Source organism: Emydura macquarii, unplaced genomic scaffold (genome assembly GCF_026122565.2).
Source record: "Emydura macquarii macquarii isolate MOO-44397 ecotype Brisbane River unplaced genomic scaffold, CSIRO-AGI_Emac_v2 contig_2768, whole genome shotgun sequence".
NCBI lineage: Eukaryota > Metazoa > Chordata > Testudines > Chelidae > Emydura > Emydura macquarii.
The window spans coordinates 47,817,494-47,837,006 of record NW_027132905.1 but is presented as its reverse complement, the minus strand read 5'-3'; the positions used below and the strand labels follow the sequence as shown (position 1 = coordinate 47,837,006).

At 43.3% G+C, this 19,513-nt stretch overlaps 1 protein-coding gene across 1 annotated transcript in view; it reads right to left on the bottom strand.

Annotated features, from left to right (window-relative positions):
- Positions 1–360: 360 nt before the first annotated feature.
- Positions 361–19,513, bottom strand: part of PRDM2 (PR/SET domain 2) — a 92,524-nt gene continuing 73,371 nt past the window's right edge. Inside the window, exons 10-11 of the mRNA XM_067567478.1 lie at positions 4,003–4,138; positions 361–2,232 (exon numbers count right to left, since the gene is read on the bottom strand). Of these exons, the coding sequence (XP_067423579.1) occupies positions 4,030–4,138 (109 nt within the window). The 3' untranslated portion in view covers positions 361–2,232; positions 4,003–4,029. The remainder of the gene's footprint in view (positions 2,233–4,002; positions 4,139–19,513) is intronic.

The window sequence follows — 19,513 nt, the reverse complement described above, 5'->3', positions numbered from 1 at the left end:
GCAGGAGCACAGGAAGCTGGTGGGGTGTGGATGGAGGCCCAAAAGAACACAGAGGCCTGGGTGATGCTTTGGCTTTGTCCAAAAAGATGGCAATAGGTGGCGACCCCAAGGGAGCACTTCCTATTCATAATTATTAGCAGGTATGGGGCACTGACGCCCAGTGTTACACTGAGAAGAGTCATTTATTTACAATGATTTTCTCCCCTCCGCTCTCTCACCTCCAAAAAAAATCCTTTGGCCACATTTAAGTTACAAAAGATACCAATACATTGATTCTCCCTTTCAACCCTTCCTTTTGCACGGCTGTGATTCAAAGCCGGTGGACTGAAAGTACTGAAAAGTCAGTAACCGTTCCCACGCTGCAGTTCTTCACATTTTTTTATTGTATTTTTCTTTACATGGCAGACAAACAGAGGCTTCAGTTTTCCAAAGCACTGTTCAGAACTCAAACATCCATCAGGTAACACCACATCTTCACCTTGTGTATATTGAGATTTTCATTTTAAAAACAAGTGTCATGAGAGCGTTGCAGAGCTACTAGTGTCAGCCTTGCAAGTTTCTACATGCAAAACCTGAGGGGCTTTTTTGCTTGCATTTCCATGAGAATGTGTGATTTTTGGTCAAAGGCAAAATTTCACAAGTTTCACCAGCAGGCATATTAGAGGTTAGGAGGATAGTTACAAAACTGAAATTCTGTCCTGGAAAAAAAACAAGGAATTTTCCTGAATTTGCAGAGGTGAAAATGTCCCCATCATCATATAGAAATGATACAAGTTTAAATCAATTGTTGTGCAAAAATGGACTCCCTGCCCCCAAAGAATCTTCCTCTGTTGTTTGAGGGAAACCAGTGAAAAGTTTATTGCAATAATGGGATATTTCTTGTTGATAGTGTGGATATTTTTCTACCATGGCTCAGTTTGTATTGGAACTTAAATGTGGACTGATGCAATATCAAGATGTGTGCTGCAATCTTAGTGGAGTAACACGATATAAAACTTTAAAAATGGAGCATTTACAATAGGGACGTAAAGACGTGCTTTTAAAATTGTAAATACATATTTACCGGTTGGCATGATAAACCAAAACTGCTCTGAGGAAAGTATTCATATATCACAGCATTTACACACTTCTTTCCTTGAGTTTCTTGAACATCATCATAAATATCACCCTAAAAAACAAAAGTAAAACTGCACAAATTTGAGCTTTAACATCATCATAGATCTGCCTTAATGGCACTAAACCCGGGAGAATCCTAGCCAGAATCTTCATTTTTAACACACCACGCCCACTCTAGATGCTGAAAGGGGGGTTTGTCTCAAAAGAGTGGGTTGTTTTAGGTATAGTTCAGGCTGCAACATGAGGCATCTCCTAAGCAACAGCCCCTGAGTCATAAGTGAAAATACACCACTTAGGAAACATTCTCTTTAACTAAAAGAGTAACAAAATTGTTCTGGAAACTTTAGGGATACGGCCATTTATGAGCAAGAGGTAATAAACCTCTTTGTTCAGCTTTCTCATTAACTGCAACTTCCTGAAACCTAGTCCTTACAGGCTGCAGTCTGCCATCAAGTTTCTTCCTCTCCAAGTCTAATCAAATTGGCTCTTATGGTTGGTCACAACTTCTAATCTCCCTATTTGGGGAAGATGTTGCAACATGCGCTATGATGGGCCCTGTAGGAATGTTTGTAAAACTCAATCATGGCAGCAACGAGGGAAGTGCAAAATGAACGCTTGTCCCATTAGAAAACTGGACTGACACTATCACTGCATTTCAGAGACCACTTAACAGGTGAGTTTCCAGGAGATGTGGGTCCTACCATCCTCTAAAAGTGGTACCTTTTTAAAGTTCCAACATCTTAAAGGTTATACCACCAACTCAATGGACAGGGGTACCCACAGATTTGGATATGAAAACCTCAGCAAACTCTGCACTCTGGGTAGATTTTCCATGGGCTGCCCAGTTCTATAGTGTGTACAGTAAAGATAGAAGCTAAAATGATGTAACAGTCTTTTGAAAATGTAATTGCATAGTATGTCAAACCTCTCTACGTTCCACCAGAAAGAGGAGAACTGCCCAACTCTATCTGCTTTCCCAACGTGATCAAACAACCTACAATTGTCTCTGAATGTTTTTCTGGGCTCTTCCATTGGTTCTGGATGAGTGGACTGCAGATTGCAGGGGATGCTATGGAACCATCCTCTCACCAGCCTCCATAGTTCGTGGCTCGCTCTCTGCAAAGAAGGACAAAATGACAACAAGGTGCCATTGCTTCTGGCACAGGAAACCACTGGCCCCCCTTTCTCCTGAGGAACTCCTGGTCTCACTTGAATTGAGAATGTACAGAACACATTATGATATCTAAGGATTACTTTGCCTCATCTTTTCAGGTCAGCACTGTCCTGTGCCAGCAAATACACAATCACCTGCAACAACAGTGGTCTCCATAGAAAAGTCACCCTTTACCCAAAGTGGAATGTGAGAAGTCAGTCTCCCCTATTCCTACAACAGGAAATAATGGGAAACCCAGCTATCACTGTCCAGTCAATGTTAACTTTTTACCAGTAGCCACCATAGTGCAGGAGGCAGTTTGTTTGTTTTTATCCTACTAACTTTTCCTCCATAATATTAAGTTTCTCTGTATTTCATTTACAGTTTAGTTTAACCAGATATAAACCTATTTCAGGGTTCAAGACCCTGCACTCATCCAGGGCCCCGACCCTGCAACCAGTTGCACATGTACTTAACTTTACTCACATGACTAGCAATAATAATACCCAGCTCTTAGGTAGCGCTTTTCATCAGTAGATCCCAGAGGAGAGCACTATCAGTATCCCTATTTTGCACATGGTGAAACTGAGGCACAGAGAGATGAAGTGACTTGCCTAAGGTCTCCTACCCGGCCAGTGACAGAGCTAGGACTAGAACCCAGGTCTTCCAAATCCCTGTTTTGTGCTCTATCAGCTAGGCTGTGTGTTTACAGGACCAGCACCTAGCAGCTTTCAGCAATCTTTACTGCTGAGTTGGGCTTCCTCAACTAACTGGATTAGTCGAAACTTCCGCTGATGAGTGAGTCAGCAGACTGGGCCAGATCCTCATTTCAGGAAAATCTATGTAGCTCCATTGATTACAAAGAAGCTCCCTGGATTTACACCAGTTGAGGATCTGACCTAATGTATTTAAAATGCATCATGGCGCGACATTTTTGTATTAAAAAAATGTCTCCCACTGAGGAAGCAAATAGTGAAGTCAAGGGTTTTAAATATGTAAATTAACATGCAAATGAGGTCTCGTTCTTAAGATGCTGGCATATTGCCAAGGCAGCCCATGGTGGCTTGGGTGCAAATGCCTTGATATTAATAATAGTGTGACATGACACATTTGGCCCTTTCGTCCCAGAGGATCTCAAAGCACTTCAGAAACTACCAAGAGCAGGAATGAAATGCAGCCCTGTGTGAGACGGGACTTGGCAAGCAAGTGGCACACAGATCCCTGCCCAGCAGCAAGAGAGGAATGGAGAATTGGGGCCAGAGACCCTTGCAAAAATTGCCAAGGGCTCTAAGATCTTCATGTAGGAGCAGCACAGTGAGCTTTACGGCCTCTTCTACAAGGCTTACGCCCAGGGTGTGGAGTGGAATTGTGTTCTCCTGTTGCAGGAGAATGGAGAGCTAAGTCAACCCTGCCAGGGGCCAGTGGGTCTAGGGGTTTCAGAACAAGAGGAAAGGATGCTCTTATGAGCCTGGCTAAAGCAAGGGCCTAGGACTCTCCAAATAGGAGTTCTATTCCCGGCTCAGCCACAGAATCTCTTTGTGACCTTGGGCGAGTCACTTAGCCTGTGTACCTCAATTTCCCCACCAGTAACTGGGAACAATAATAATTAACTGCCGCATGTGGGTTCTCTGAGGCTTAAACAAACGTTGGTGAAGCGCTTAGGTTACAGAAATGCAAAGCATCACGAAGCTCTGCACATTCGCCATTATCAAGATGCGACCGCCTTGCTGTACCTGTTTTGGTGTGATGCGCAGAAGAGTCTATTCCTTGAAGAAGTGGGCCGGCGTGCAGCTGGATTTCTTGCATTGCCTGGTGCTGGTGTTCTGAGAAGAGGAGGAGGGACATCTAGAGGCCATGCGGAGTCTGTAACTACATAAAGAAGCAGGAGAAACTCTCTCACACAGACACACACACACATATCATGTTTGGGATAAAAGCAGACAGGCCACATATCCAATACACAGCCTTGGTTCAAATATTTACCCCAACCTAGCAGCCAGTCTGGTGACCCAATATCATATGAAAGCCGGGCCCCTTTCCCGGGGCCTGACCCTGAGCTCAGTGAAGTCAGTGCGGGACCTTCCATTGGCTTCAACAGACTTTGCATAAAGGCTTTATACCCAGGCTACGGTTCTGCAGAGGCTGCTCGTGCAGATGAGGGAATGCCTTGCATTGCTCTGCGATGACCCTTTCATCAATTTAGGTGAGAACTGAAAGGACTCAGGAGGAAGCTGAAGTGTCCTGTTCCTCCTTTTTCCCCTCCCCGCCCCCTCCGATGTCCAGGCTCAGATAAGCATGTGGAGAACTCTCCAGATAGGACAAACGGGACATCAGTAGTCAATCGGGCTATGAATGGTTGCAGCAGGTCCCCCGTGCAGAATAGCTGGCAGCGTCAGAATCTATTTCGTCCATGTCGCCATGTCAGTGTTTTCCATCTGTGTTGATGCAAAAGGAATTTTTCTTTACATAGAGAACCGCATTCACTGCAACAGGACAAGGTGTTCAAAGAGGCCAGGCACCCAGCTACGCCCCTAGGCGGCATGTCCCATGACCATGAACACACTTGCAAAACAGGTAATTGCACACACAGAGCACCAAAACCAATGTTGCTAACTCTTATGATTTTACTGCAAGGCTTTTGATATTCACTTTTTTACTTTCAGCCCCAGGTCTTGGGATTCTGCAACTACGTGAGAATCTCATCTTTTGTTTCAAAATACAAATCAAGGTTGTGGATAAAAGCTAGAGGACAAGGCGAAAAGAGCACGTAAAAGGCTAAAAGACCAAAAGGAATCACACATCTATTTTAAAAAACAAAACAAAAACACTCCGGTTTAAAAGAAATATCTCATGGTTTTTGAACACTTAGGATTGGAAGTACTGCAGAACCGGCCATTTGCACAAATACATACCTTGTTTGTGCACACACAGCTCTGGTAATTGCACATGCAAATAGACTCCTGTCTATTGCACATGCAAATTCTTTGAAAGCCTAAGGAAGACTAATTCTACGTTATTATCTACTTATATTCCACCAGAGGGACCTCTTTCAAAAATATATTACTACAGTACTCAAGAAGATGGCTTTTGCTCCAGCATATTTTTAGAGCTCAAAAATAAAACACCACCTTTGAAAAGGGACATTGTTCATTAATGTTAAGTCCTCAACTCTAGGTTTTGTAAATTAAAATGTTTGACAAAACCTAGTATCAAATTAGAACCGGTTTGAAAAAAACATTATTTTTTTTTAAACAATGATTCATGAAATTTCATCAATTTAAAATAAAAGAGACTGTCATCAACTTTTTGAAAAATTGAAAAATTTCAATCAAGTCCAATAAAAATATTTTCAGGGATGTTTTAAAATAACCCAGGAAAATAGTGGTTTCATTTGGATTTGAGTCTGCTGTGTTTGCATACTTAACATGCATCATTGAGTAGTGCATGAGAACCAGAAAGTGAAAATGACCAGAAGAAAAAGTCAATTTTCATTGCCCAAGATGATGAATGCTCCAAAATGAAACATTGAGGATGGTAAGAAGTAAATAAAAGTTTGAAAATTCTTTTGACTTTAGTAATTTAAGATGTTATTGGTAACACAGGTAAGAAAATAAGTTTAGTTTGGATTTTTTAACCAGAACGTGTCCTTTTTAAGTTTTGATTAATGCAAAGATGCACTGCAACTTTCAAAAGTCCTTTATAAAATTAACACCACAGATTCCGGTATTAGGCAAATGCCCAAAGATCCATGGGCACCTTAACACAACGAACTAAAAATAAAATAATATAGGCAGACAACGTGCCTGAAAAACTCCACCTCTTACCCCTCCCCCTGAAAAATCCAACCCCCACCATTAAAATTAGGGTGACCAGATGCCCTGATACTATTGGGACAGTCTTGATATTAGGGACTTTGTCTTATGTAGGCAATTATGCCCCCACCTCACAAAAAAGTGTCTCAGTTTTCCACACTTGCTTTCTGGTCATCCTAATGAAAGTAGATCCAATTGATTGATTGATTTGCATTTCAACTAGTCCTTAAAGTTGCTCACACACCTTGTTTTTTGGGGTGTGACAGAGAACATTTTTTAAATAGTCCAGACTGAGGCTGACAATTAACTCCTGGATATTTTATTGGTCACTTTCTCTTGCGTTCTCAATTCAGAGAATCACAGAAGCCATGTGGGAAACGATTGACTGTTTCCTGTGCCAAAGGCTAGTATGGGCTATCTGCTGCAAGAATGCCTGTAGGAAATCAGTCCCTGTCCCATTATGTTGGCGTACCTCAGACTACCTCAGGCTCAGACCACAGTAGAGGTGGAAAGGATCCACATATCCTCTCCTTCCCCCCCGCTGATGTGAGAGGAAGAGTTTCTGCAAATTGTCTTCCACCCTCCACCATGGACTCTTCTGCAGCTCCTGTTCCTCTCTTACCCTCCTGGGATGGTGTGGGAATGGGGTCCTAGCTACCTGCTACAGGACGGAGTTGTGGTGCGGAGCGACAGGTGGACTCTTTGCTACCTCACCCTTCCACAATTGGCATGGAGTAAGGGGGCCGGTATCTTCACCCCACTTTGGCCTGGTTTCAGTCCATGGCTGACATCTGCATTTCAGAACTGTCAGTCAAGATTAAACATACACCTGCTGTCCAACTCTGCTTAGGATGGGGAGTCCTGGTCAGGGGATATTTGCAATGCCCCCCCACACCCCCATTTTGCTTTCCCACTCACTCCAACTCAGTGCAGTTCGAAGGGACAGGGCGCAAGTTAATAATTGTGTAGATCATGGAACTCTTCAGATGAGACGTGCTGGAGAAGCACTGAGTGGTAGTATAATTATTATTTTGCTGTGCTGGGCAATAGAAAGTTTTACCATCATCACCACCACCACCGCCGAAGTGGGGATTTTCAGAAAGTCGGCCAACCAAAAATAAAGGGAAGATACCCCACGCTGTGTGAGAGGGATGGAAAATAATTCACCAATCATTACCTTAAAAGTTAAAAGCTCCAGCAGCAATGACGTGTTAAAAAAGCCAAGGAAACGAATGTGTTTTAAACAACACAGCAGCCCGGGACCTTTGCATCAGGGCACATCACTTTGAACTCTCTCTGTCCAGGCTAAACAGCATTTACGGCAATTCACGCCTGCCTCCTTGGCAGGAAGACTCCTGTTCGGAGAAGTACGTAACAATCCCCCCGTGGTGGTGCCATTGCCTTCCCAGCCAGAGGGAAGGCACAGCATTGTCTGGACCTGGGCGAGAAATGGCAGAGCCAACGGATACTGATGTAACAACCTGATGTACCAGGAATGAACTCAGTAATTAGACAGACAGAGGAGATCATGCCCTGAACTCCATGTGAAGCCCATCTGGGGCAGATGTAGGATGTATTGTATCTGCCTGCAACAGCAACATAAGGCTCTTCTGTTCCCCTTGCATTTTTGCAATGTTTACGGAGCTTGTTAATGTCAACAAAGTGTTTTGAATGGGTCAGGATGGAGTCCTGCATGGCTATGAACAGCTTCAATGATTGGATCCTGCAGAAAAACAAGACAGGTCTCTGCTGACCTTAAATTAGCCTCTTGGGAGGTTCGTGAGCTTGCTTCCTACTATAGTTGCAGCTGTGCTTTTGGAACGGGCGGATAGGTGAGCAGGTGAGAGATACCGCCGAGAAGTCAATAAGTGCCACCAATGCTACAGAGCAAAGGGGAGAGAATTTCTGAAGATGCCCAGTGATGGTGGTACCCGGTGAAGTTGCAGCCTCTGTAGTGTATAAAGTCCACACTTGCACCATGATTCAAGAGATTCTTCTCCTTGCCACAGAAACAGGGCTAATCTCAGAAAAGATATGGAGTGCAGAGGGGGAAGGCAAAGACGCCAAAAAGAAGTATCAGTAAGGGTTTGTCTGCACAGGATCTAACTAAATTGGTAAAAAAAATATATATATATATATTTCATTAATTCCGTGCAACCTATGGTTGCCAACCTTCCAGGATTGTCCTAGGGCCTCCAGGAATTAAAGATTAAACTTTAATTGTAGATTATTTAATGATGAAACCTCCAGGAACACGTCCAATCAAATCTGGCAATCTTAGTACAACCTCCTAGAACAGTTATACTGATTATATAACAGGGATTATAATGGTATGGCTTGTTTTGGCAAACTTACAAGCCACTCAAACTGAGTGTGTCCACACAGGGGTTTGCACCATATTAACTAAATTGGTTTGAAAACAAATTTCAATTAAGCCAGTGTAACTTGCTCATGTAGACAAGTCCTACATGTAAGAGCATAAGAATGGCCATACCGGGTCAGACCAATGATCCATCTAGCCCAGTATCCTGTCTTCCCAGAATGGCCAACACCAGGTGTAAGTTAGGGACACAGTTCCCGTAGGATGGAAGGATGTGTCACTGATTTAAGAGAGAGTGCTCCACCAGGAGAATCTGCCACAATACTCTGAAATGTAGAGATGAAGGGTTTGAAAGCACTCGCCTTTCACTGAAAAGTAACATTTTCCAAAACCTCTCCTGTCTACTGCTCCGACCTCCCCAAATCCTTGACCACTGGGTTGGAAGCAGAAGGATGTTTAATCAAGTCAGCCCATTAGGAAAAGTATATTAAACATGCACTACCCTCCTTTACAAAGAGCATTTGGCATTTCTCATGCAAGCTATCTTGTCTTCCACCACACTTGAGCAATTTACATTCTTGCAAGGTGTTTGTGAGTTCTCCACATTACCCAATTAAGTCCCAGAAACATCAGCTCTGTAATGGGTGTGAATGAAGCCCTGAAGCTATTTATCATGATTGCTTTTGCTAGACAGATTGAGACTCCAAAGGCTGAAAGACCCTGCTGAGATATAATGAATGGGGCATTATGGTAACAAAACAGCAAGTGTTAGTATATGGTGCGAAGGGCAAAATTTAAAGGAAATGTGGTGAGGATTTTAGGACTTGAGATTTGATTGAATTGAAAAACATTCTTCTTGGATAGTTTAAGTTTCTGATGCCTGAATTTAACAACAAAATATGTACATGGAAATCTCTCTCTCTCCCCTGCCCCCCGGCCCTCCATGCCCCAGCACAATTTGGTTCAGTTCTTAACATACAACAGGTTCATTGCCCTCTATCATCAGAATTTAAGATCCATAAGCAAATCAACTTCAACAGATGCAGATTGAAATCAATAGGTTCAAAAATCCTCTTTGGAGAAGCGCACCTACGTTCACACGTTTACATGAAACTTCTCCAAACCATCAACCCTGTGGGTTTGCAAAACAGGGCAGGTTAACCTCCTGGAAGCAGGATTTTTAGTACTTCCTGCTTTCGTCAGGTATGAAACACTGTGAGTATATTGCTCTGCTAAACTAACTCTCTCACCCAGTTGCATTAGAATAGTGCTTCCTGGGAGAGTGAGTACCCAGAACAAGCCACCAGGGCACATGCAGAAATACCAACTAGCATCAGTTCCATGGGTTGTATTGTGGAGCAGGGAACTTCTCAAAGCGGAACAAGGGACCGCCGGACCTGAAGAAATTTGTTGACAGATGTTCTTGCCCTTTTTACTCTATAGCCACAGATTTAGGAACTGGAGAGTCCTTATTCTGCTTACAAACAGAAAGGATTTCAATGTGTCACCCTGCAGTTAGAGAAGTGGCAGGGAGGTTGGGTCACAGGGCTGGATTTGATTTGAGAGGCACTGAACAAAAGGGACCCAAAGGCATAATCCAAATAATGTGATCTTATGGCTAGTTCTCTCAAACCACCAAAGCTGAAAAAAACCCTCTGTGTACCCCTGGGAAGCTGGAATGCCCTACTTTCGAGGGGTGTAGAGCAGGAGTTTCCAGCCAGGATGGTTTATGGGACATCATGGCAATGGTCATTGCTCCCTCAGACCAACTCAAAAAATTCAGACCATCACGAGTCAGTTTCACTGTGTAGATGGCCTCGGAAAGGTGGCATTTTCATGAGTGCCCCCATTGAAACCAATGGTAAGATTCCTACAGAAGCCACAGATGGGGTCTGTGTTAGGCCAGTGCTGAGATCACTGAAAATCTCACCCTTCATTTAAAGCCAGATGCAGTTCTTACTGGGAGAGGAGGGGGGGGGGGGGGCAATCTGAACATGACAGAAGGTGAATCCATGTAACAATGTCACCCTGACTCACCATTAGCAATTACAGCCAAGTTTTTCAAAAGTGAACAGTGATTTCTGGGAGCCCAGGTTCAGACTCCTTAAAGGGTTCTGATGTTCAGACAGCAGGTGCTCGGCCCTTTCCGATTATCGTGCCGCTTCAAGGTGTCTCTAGTTGGGCTCCCAGAAATCACGGGTCACTTTTGGAAATCGGGGCCTCAGTCTGAAGAGTGAGGAGGACTGGATCGCTTCAGCAATGTATCTCACAGCCCTTCTTAAGGAGCACACAGAGACCAGAGAACCAAAAGGTGAAGAACACAGGATTAAAAACAGAAGTGCTCAAATGCATCTTTTATGCTGCCATAAAATGTAATCCGATTGTTCGATAAACGTCTTCCATGGCTACTGCATTGGCCGCTTGGTTGGGGGAATGAATAAAGCCCATCATTTAATGTTAACAGAAAATACATCACACAGAGAGATGACTTCAGACAATTTTTGTTTACAGTCTATCTGCATGTGCTCACCCCAGCTGAGTTATAAAAAGAACACTAGAGAGAACAGTCAGTTAGCACTAACGCCTAGCAGAACTGAAATGGCTTGGTTCAGCCCTGCATATTTCATTACGTAATTTGCTTCAGCCAAAACAACATGCACAGAAGGATCAGCAAAGCAAAAAAAATGCTTTTGGGTGTAACCGATTTAAAAGACACTTTGAAGTGATAATGTGTTGGCAGCAGTGCTGGGGACTGAAGCATATGCAAGTCAGTCTAATTACTACCGTAAAACCGTCACCTTGATTGTCACTGGGGATTGTCCCTGGGGTCAGCAAAGCAAAGATCATGAACTAAAGGGCTAAGTGTGCTAGTTGGCAGACAGACTCGTATCCTCTGTGGCTCAGGGATTACATAACACAAACCGCACAGTAGGTCTCACTTCTAACATGCCTTTGTGCACGGACGACGAGGCCCAGGGAACCTGAAAATGCAACCCTCAGAAAGTGGCCTTGTGGTCTGGTTAAAATCACACAAGGCAGCACACTGGTATAAGAATGAATCACCTCAGGTTTCTCTAGCTCCTCCAAGAGTTTAACAGACAAACTTACGCCCAAGCGAAACACAACAATCCATATTCCTGCCGAGGCAAAATCGGACCCCTGCAATACATTGAAACCGCAGCATAACTGCTGCTTAAACTGCGGCCTGGGCTACACTCAAAAGCTAGGTCGACACAGCTATCGTACTCGGAGAGGTGGGGGGGGGGTGTGAAAAATTCACCCCCCTGAACACAGTAGCTCTACCAACCTCACCCCTGCTGTAGGGGCAGCTGGGTCGACGGATTCTTCTGTCCACCTAGCTACTGCCTCTCGAGCTCGGAGAGGTGGATCACTTCCAGCAACGGGGAAAAGGCCTTTCCCTTGCTGTAGGAAGTGTCTATGGTGCTATGGAAGCATAGCTGCTGTGCCACTGCAGTGCTCCTCATGTAGATATGGCCTCAGTTAAAGCCAGCTGGCTTTACCTAGAGTCTGCATCTGCTCCTGCTGGAGTGAATGCCCCAAGGAAGGGCAATGGAGCAGTACAAGGTGCCTCCAATGGATGGGGGTCTAGCCAGGGCTACCAGGAGATGCACTGATTCAGCTCATCCCTGTTGCAGCCTTCACAGGCAGGGCTTCCTGAGGAGCTCTTGGCCAGGAGTTAAAGCTTCTTTCTCCCCAGCAGAGTCTTCATGGGGAAAGGAACAATGAAAACACCGCCTCCCCTCCCCTGGATGAGAGTTTCCCCTTCAGGGTACGGTGACTCTCACTTGTATAGTATGTACCCTACTTACGCAGAGCAACAGTACACAACAGGTTAGGACAAGAAAGGACATGTATCCAACTGAAACTGCTGGAGGAATTGATGTAGACTCTGTGCTCTACCTCGAAGTGGGCCCTGGTACCACGATGAACCCTCTCACTCCTTAGGTGACCCAGGATACCAGTGATTCAGTTTTGCTTCTCATCCGAAAGGTGGCACAACTCCAGAAACAAAGCGCCATCTAGCACTCTGCCTGGGCACCGGGCCCAGAGCAGACGCTAAAAAATGTAGCGTCACCTGCTGAATCAACCAACGCCACTTCTAACAGCTCCTTGACAGTTTTCTGATCCAAGTAGTGACTCTGCCAGCCCTGCATGGCTGGTGAAACTTAAAAGGATCACGCAGCACGAGGTGCTATGCTTATTTGGAAATGCTTGTCACTGGTTCTCAACCGATCATCTGCAGAACAATCTGCCATTGTCACAAGAGAAAAGCATCTGTCAATCTTCTAAAAAGACCTTCCGTGCTACTTGTAGTCCACTTTGGCTTTCCAGAGATGGAGGTACCTTTTTTTTTTTTAAGCCTAACCCAAGAAATCAAGTATTTCTGTGTATTTACTTGCATGTTTGCTTCATGCTGTTCTTTGATGTAGATTCAGCCAAGGAGTGACAAGAGACAAACTGCAAGGTGACCTACAGGGAGATGGAAGCAGCAGCGAGAGAGGTGATTCAGTACAATAAATGTAAATTTCTACCCCCAGAGGAGAAATAGCATAGGGGTGCATATCCCAGCTGCCACATCTGCCAGCTGATGGTGAATTTATTGCTATTTTCTCTCTTTTATATTATCTTAATATTGTTATTTCCTTTAATGGAACAGTAAAAACACTGCAGGGAAGGTGGGAAAGGAGTTTTGGAAGGGGAGCTACTCACAAGAGGGATCTCTTTCTAGGATGGAGGGATCTCTTTCTAGGATGGTCCAGTGGATAGAGAACTGGACCGGGCATCAAAAGATCTGGCTCTGCCAAGGACCTGCTGTGTGACATTGAACAAGTCACATCAGCTCTCTGCACTGCTGTTTCCCGCCTCACTCCACCCCCCATCCAAGTTTTGTCTATCTAATCTATTTAGCTTGTCAACTGTTCCAGGCAGGAACTGAGAGTACGTTTGCAGAGTCCCCAGCAAACTCTGATCTGTCCGAGTCTCTCTGCACTGCCTTGATATTAATTACACATACAAAAACTGTTAAAAAGATGACTGTGTTAAGGTCGCAAAGTCAAGCACTCAAAAGTTAGGGAATGCCAGAATTAAGGTTGCCCTGCTTTATGAAACTGTCTTTAATGACATGGTTACACACTATTTTTTGCACAGGACCTCTGCCACATTCAGCACACAGGCTGGACCGGGCTCATTTAAGAGTATTTTCTTTTTAGCCACGTTGTTCAATGTGTGGCCCTGGGCCTTATTTACAGTACACTGTTCAAACCCTGCTCTGGAGACAGACTCGTTAATTGGCTGTTGGGCTTCTCTATGGCATTCATCACTCTGGTATCTGAGCTCTTCACAAACGTTAATCAGTCTTGGCAGCACCCTTGGAGGTGAGTGGGTATTATCTCCATTTTACAGCTGAGGAACTGAAGGAGAGAAAAATTAAGGTCAAAAGATGCCATTAATTTTGGGTGCGCAATTTGAGCCACCTAAGACCTGAATTTTCAGATTTCATAGCATTATAACAGGACTTTGTATTTTCAAGCACCGCTCCCACAGACTTCAGTTATAGCTGTGTACACTCAGCACTTCTGCAAATCAAGCCCCTTGTCTCAGTTTTGGGCATCTAGAAAATAAGGAACACAAAGTTAGTAACCACCTCTGAAAAGTCTGGATTAAGTGATTTCCCCAGCATCACACAGGAGCTATGTGGGAGAAGCAGGGACAGAGCCCAATATTCCAACGAAGCAGTCTCCTGTTTTAGCCAAAAGACCATCCATTTTCTCTTCCTGCAATCCCCTGCCTCAGTCACTACACACACACTACCAGATTCTGCAACATACGAATCAGGGGGCCTACACACAACAGTCTCCTTCACCACATCCTGATTCACCCCCAGAGCAGGTCCCCAATCCTGTGCACTGACTGCAGCAGAGGGCCTGTGGAAAAATAGTATGTGGTCATGTAATTAAAGGCTATAATCATGTCCATGTACAAAGGGGCAGACTTAAGGTTGCATGGGCAACCTTAATTCTGGCATTTCCTAACTTTTAAATGCTTGACACTGCAACCTTAATGATGTTCTTTTGACACCATTTGTGCGTAGTTTCCTAGGTTTTGAAAAAAGCAAAACTGAAAAAACAACCATCACCACCAATGACATCATATTGACACCCACATGGTTCAGAAGCAGGGTTGGAGCCTTTTAAACCACCACACAGATCTCTGCCACTTCGGAGATTTTATCTGTTAAGCTTTAGCACGTCTCTATTAAGAATTTGCAAACTGATTTTTCAAAGCATTGGAACTTTGTCAAAACCAGGTGCTTTTTCTCGGCGATGGCAAAAGGCGCATTTCTGACAGAAAGGCCCCACACCCTCTTCCAAATTTCAAGTCCCTGCTCCAAAGCATAGGGAGTGCTACACCTGTTCAAAGATAACTTTTTAACAAGAGCAATACAACGTACTTTTCCATGCTTTCCTCTAGCCTTACTGCTCTTGGAAATGGCTGAACTATTTTGGCTGAAATCTGCCCTCTGCCCCACCCTCCCCAAAAACAAACCACCACTCTTTCAGTTTGAGACAGACAATCAGGATGGAAAGTTTCAGCCCAAATGGTTAAAGTTTGGCAAAGTTATGAGCAACTGAAAAAAAGCATCTTTTAATGGGAAGTGTCAGGAAACCTTAATAATGGGTAGGGTGGGCTAGCCCCACCTATATTAATTAAATGCTCCACAATATAAACAGTCTGAGAATCACTCAATATTATATAGGGATGACGGAGATATTAGAATGGTATATCGCTGAAGACCATGCTCTTCCATCCCTAGTATCAGAGTGATGGCGTACTGTTAGACCACTGGGACATGCCAAGAAAACGAGCATTCTAGGAACAGAAGGTCAAAAGACTTTAAGCTCATAGATTTCAAGACCAGAAGGGAACCCTGTGATCATCTAGCGTGACCTCCTGTATAACACAGCCTATAGAACCTCCCCCGAACTTAAAAGACCAACAACTCCAGAAAAATAAAAATCCATTCACTTTTCATATCATGATCAATTATTTAAATAATTATCAACATCCCCTGAAATATGGTTTAGATCATTGCTAGAACTCCTTTAAAAAGATTTATTTCCTCCTATTTCAGACCATCTGTATTATTCCCTAGGCAGTTCTATGAATAAATTGCATGCAATTATTCCAGGAATTTACTCTGAAATGACAAATCCATTTACTTTCAACTGAACTTATATTCATCAGGCTGTCCGGGAGTCCAAATCATTTAAGCAGCCCCTGGGATGATTTTTGATCAATGAGTACAATAACTGATAAGTGACCTCAGTGAGAAATGTTTTCCCCTGAATGTAGCAAGGATAATTAAATAACTTTACATTGATGTAATGCAACACTGAACACACTTTCCATATTTCACCAATCCAGATTGGTGAAATCCAGAAGAATGTAATTTTTTTTTTATGTGCAACATTACAAGGCAGTAAAATGCCCTTCAAATTTAAGCAACTGGAAGAAGTTGCTTGACAGAGACAAAGGTTTTCAAATCTGTGCGCCTAAATGTAGGCATATAAACCTGAAATAGCCCACATTTGGTGGCTTTCCAGGCAAGCTGCAAAAGACATCTGTTAAATAGGGTTTCGGAGAGGGCCAAGTATGCTCCTCAGAACGATGAAAGGGTAGAAAGGAGCTTGTTTTATAGAGCTAGCTGTTTCTTTTTGAGTATTTTAATGCTGCTGGGATTTTGCTGGGGTATTAATTATGTATTATGGCACTAAAGCAAGAATGGGCAGCCATAAGGTAGTAAAGGACCACAAAATCCACTAGAAGAAGCCTTTTGGCAGGCTAGGGTGTTTGTGATGGTGGTGGGGAGGGTCATCCCAGGGGGTGTGACACAAGAAAGGGTTGGATTGCAATCTGCTTCTGAGGGGTGGAGGTCCTGGGAGAGGGGGGGTTGGAGAGCGAGCCCACTGCACATTAGTGTCTCCGGTCCCTCGGGACTGGGCCCGGCCCCCTTCTCCAGACCACTGGCTCTTGCCACAGTGCCATGTGATGCCCGTGTTTGCACCCAGGCAGCCCCTCCACCTTAACACTTGCCCCTGTCCTGGTCCTGATGCTGCCAGCTCCCCTGCCCTGAGGTAGGCCTGATGCAGCCGGGAGCTTACAATATGCATCTTTTTGACAAATTGAAAGAACAAAAGAAATACTTAGGCACCTTAAAGAATGTGGCCAGAGTTTCAAAGGTGCTCAGCTTCTGCAGGCCCAGTGGACTTCAATGGCAAGTGTAGGTCCACGTCTTTTCTGTACAGGGGCATAAATATGGAGTTAGGGGCCTAACTTTAGGCACTCAGGCTGCGATTTAAAGAGGGGGTCTATTGATTAGTCAACACACAGGTTTTGCACCGTTATAGTTAAATCAAGGCAACTCCCTAATGTGCACATGGTTATACTCAGACTCGGGATTTACAAAGGAGCCTTAAATTAGGCTCCCAACTCCCATTGAATCTCAATGGGATTTCAACACCTAATGCTCAGATACTTTTGAAAATCCCAGTCTAAGGTCTTGAAAACATTGGCCGTCATGTCCTAATAAAAATGTATAATACGCATTTCTTTTTGCCTGCATCATAACAGTGTGTGGGGAGGGGGGACCTCCCATAGACAAACAGGAAGGGAGGGTTGGACCATGACTATCCTATTATATTCTGGCTAACCCAGTTAACCTTGTCATGACCACTTCACTACACTTATCAAAGAAAAGAAGTGTTATTTCTGTGCGTATGTACTGGTTTATATGCTACCCAGACAGCTCAAAGCAGCCCCCAGTGTAGCAGTTCTGGGCTCTTAGCTGACGCTGAGCTGTCATTTAGTAGCATCCGTCTTTTACCATTACTAATTGGTTAGAAGATTCTCACATCCTTGCTGCAGCTGACCTAGCAATACAAAGGCCCTCATCACCTCACATGGGTTACCAAAAGTACAGCACGCTGGTGCTTCCCCCATCCACTGACTTCTCACAAAGCCTTGCTTTGTTATTTTCCAGAGTGATAAATGGCCAACTCAAAATTTTGTGCCATCTTGTTCTGTTCTAAATTCACTTGAGGAGGCTATTTATTGAATATAAGCTCTTTGGCTCTCTTGGCATTTAGAGATTGTATCTTATTCTGAATACGTACAGCAACTAGCACAACATATTGTTCTCCATTGGGGCTCTAATACTATTAAATAAATATATTTTTGAACTTTACTTCCCCAACACCAACACCTAGCATATTAACTTTAAAAAAGTATGATACATGCATTTTTCCCATGAGGATGAACAGAAATGGAGAGGAAACTCCAACTGACAGACGTTAGCCTCTTTGTTTAATTTGCTGACTCTGCAAAATGCTCAAGCATGTAGTGATGGGTGTGGCATGGGAACCTAAAGAGAATACAAAACACAGAAGTAATAGGAGGTCACAAGCTACAGTTTTACGTGCACAACTTACTTAGATTCAGAACATTAGAGGGGGAAGAAATCAGGAACGTGGACATTTTCTTACTCACAAAAATGCAAAACAAACATGTGCTCCCTTTAAAACTATACAATGCATGTTGTCACTTGCAGCTAACAAGACATGTAATATCAAAATGCAGCATAAACATTAACCCTATGGTTAATCATGATGATGGACTCAAACAGACATATAAACAAAACTGGTTTAAAATAAATAAGGGACTAAGACTATACACACTATTCTACAAGAAACAAATTAGCATCATCTTTAAACACCTTGGTAAGGTTTTTTTTAAAACTGATTCCTTTATTGTGGAAGCTCTGTGAAGCCTACTTAGCATTTTGGTGAATTTTATCCTATGAATGTAATAGAGAGTTGGGATAGGTGTCTTCTGAAGAGACTGCACAATACAACCCATTGCATGTGAGATTCAATATCAGGGGTGGTAACGGAATCAAATGGCATAGCTGGATTTAAAATAGGGCTGCATAATTTTCTTGTCCATCAACATTTTCAGCTATTCATTCAGGATGCAGTTCGGCCCAGTGTAGCAAAAATGCACAAGGCCCAAAAGCTCAAATTAAGATCTCAACATTAGGTTTAAGTGGTGTGTAGGGCCAATCTGAAAGGGTGAATTTCACCCTCTCAGTCATTCCCCCTATATGGGGAGGTGTGAACACTCATTATACCCGCTCTCAGTCATCTGTGGAACCCCTTACACTGGAGATACCCTAACAGCCAGTTCCATCAGCTTTTAGCTTCCATTTAGGCTGTTTTTACCAGACGGGGCCATTAAAGCTGCCATTAACAGGCATCTGAGGATTTCTAAGCTATCCCTTTCTTGGTATGAGAGTCTCATTACATAATGCAGAGAATCACCAGGATGCTCTGACAAGCACTCTGGTGCACTTTAGGATTAAGTTTTTGGTACATACAAAAAACGGGACTAAGAAAAAGACGACTTTTGATATTGTCATATTTATAGTCTGCAAAACACCGTGGGGAATGAGCTCATGCGCCACAAAGAAACATCTATTAAATGAACTGAAACAACAACAAACAAAAAAGCAAGACACCTACCCCACCTCAAGTTTAAAGGATACACCATTTTCTTGTGTTTAGTGGGGGCAAAAAATGAATGGTCTTTAAAGGGTGAAAGGACACACACATTATTTTGCGTGTAGGTTTTCATACACCACCTATCTTCGTAGTACCTGAATGTCTAAGGATCAAAAGGATGAGACGATCAAAAGAGGAGGGTTAGATCTGAGATCTAACAAAAATTCACTTTTGAAAAAGTAATCTAGAACTAAAAATAGAATGGGAAATTTCAATAAAATACAGAAATGAGAGACCACCAAATATTTAAGGAAAATTCGTCCAGGAACAAAACAAACAAACAAACAAAAATGATAAGAAATTAGTACTCCTTTCTGTACTTTATGGTTAAAAAGAAAAATTATACATTAAAAATTTCCCATAAACATTTTAAAACCACCAAGAGCTGTTTGTCTGAATCTTTAAGATGTCTTTACTGGCAAGTAAATTTTTATAATCAAATTAGACCCCCAGCTTTAAAACAAGGGCTCATGCT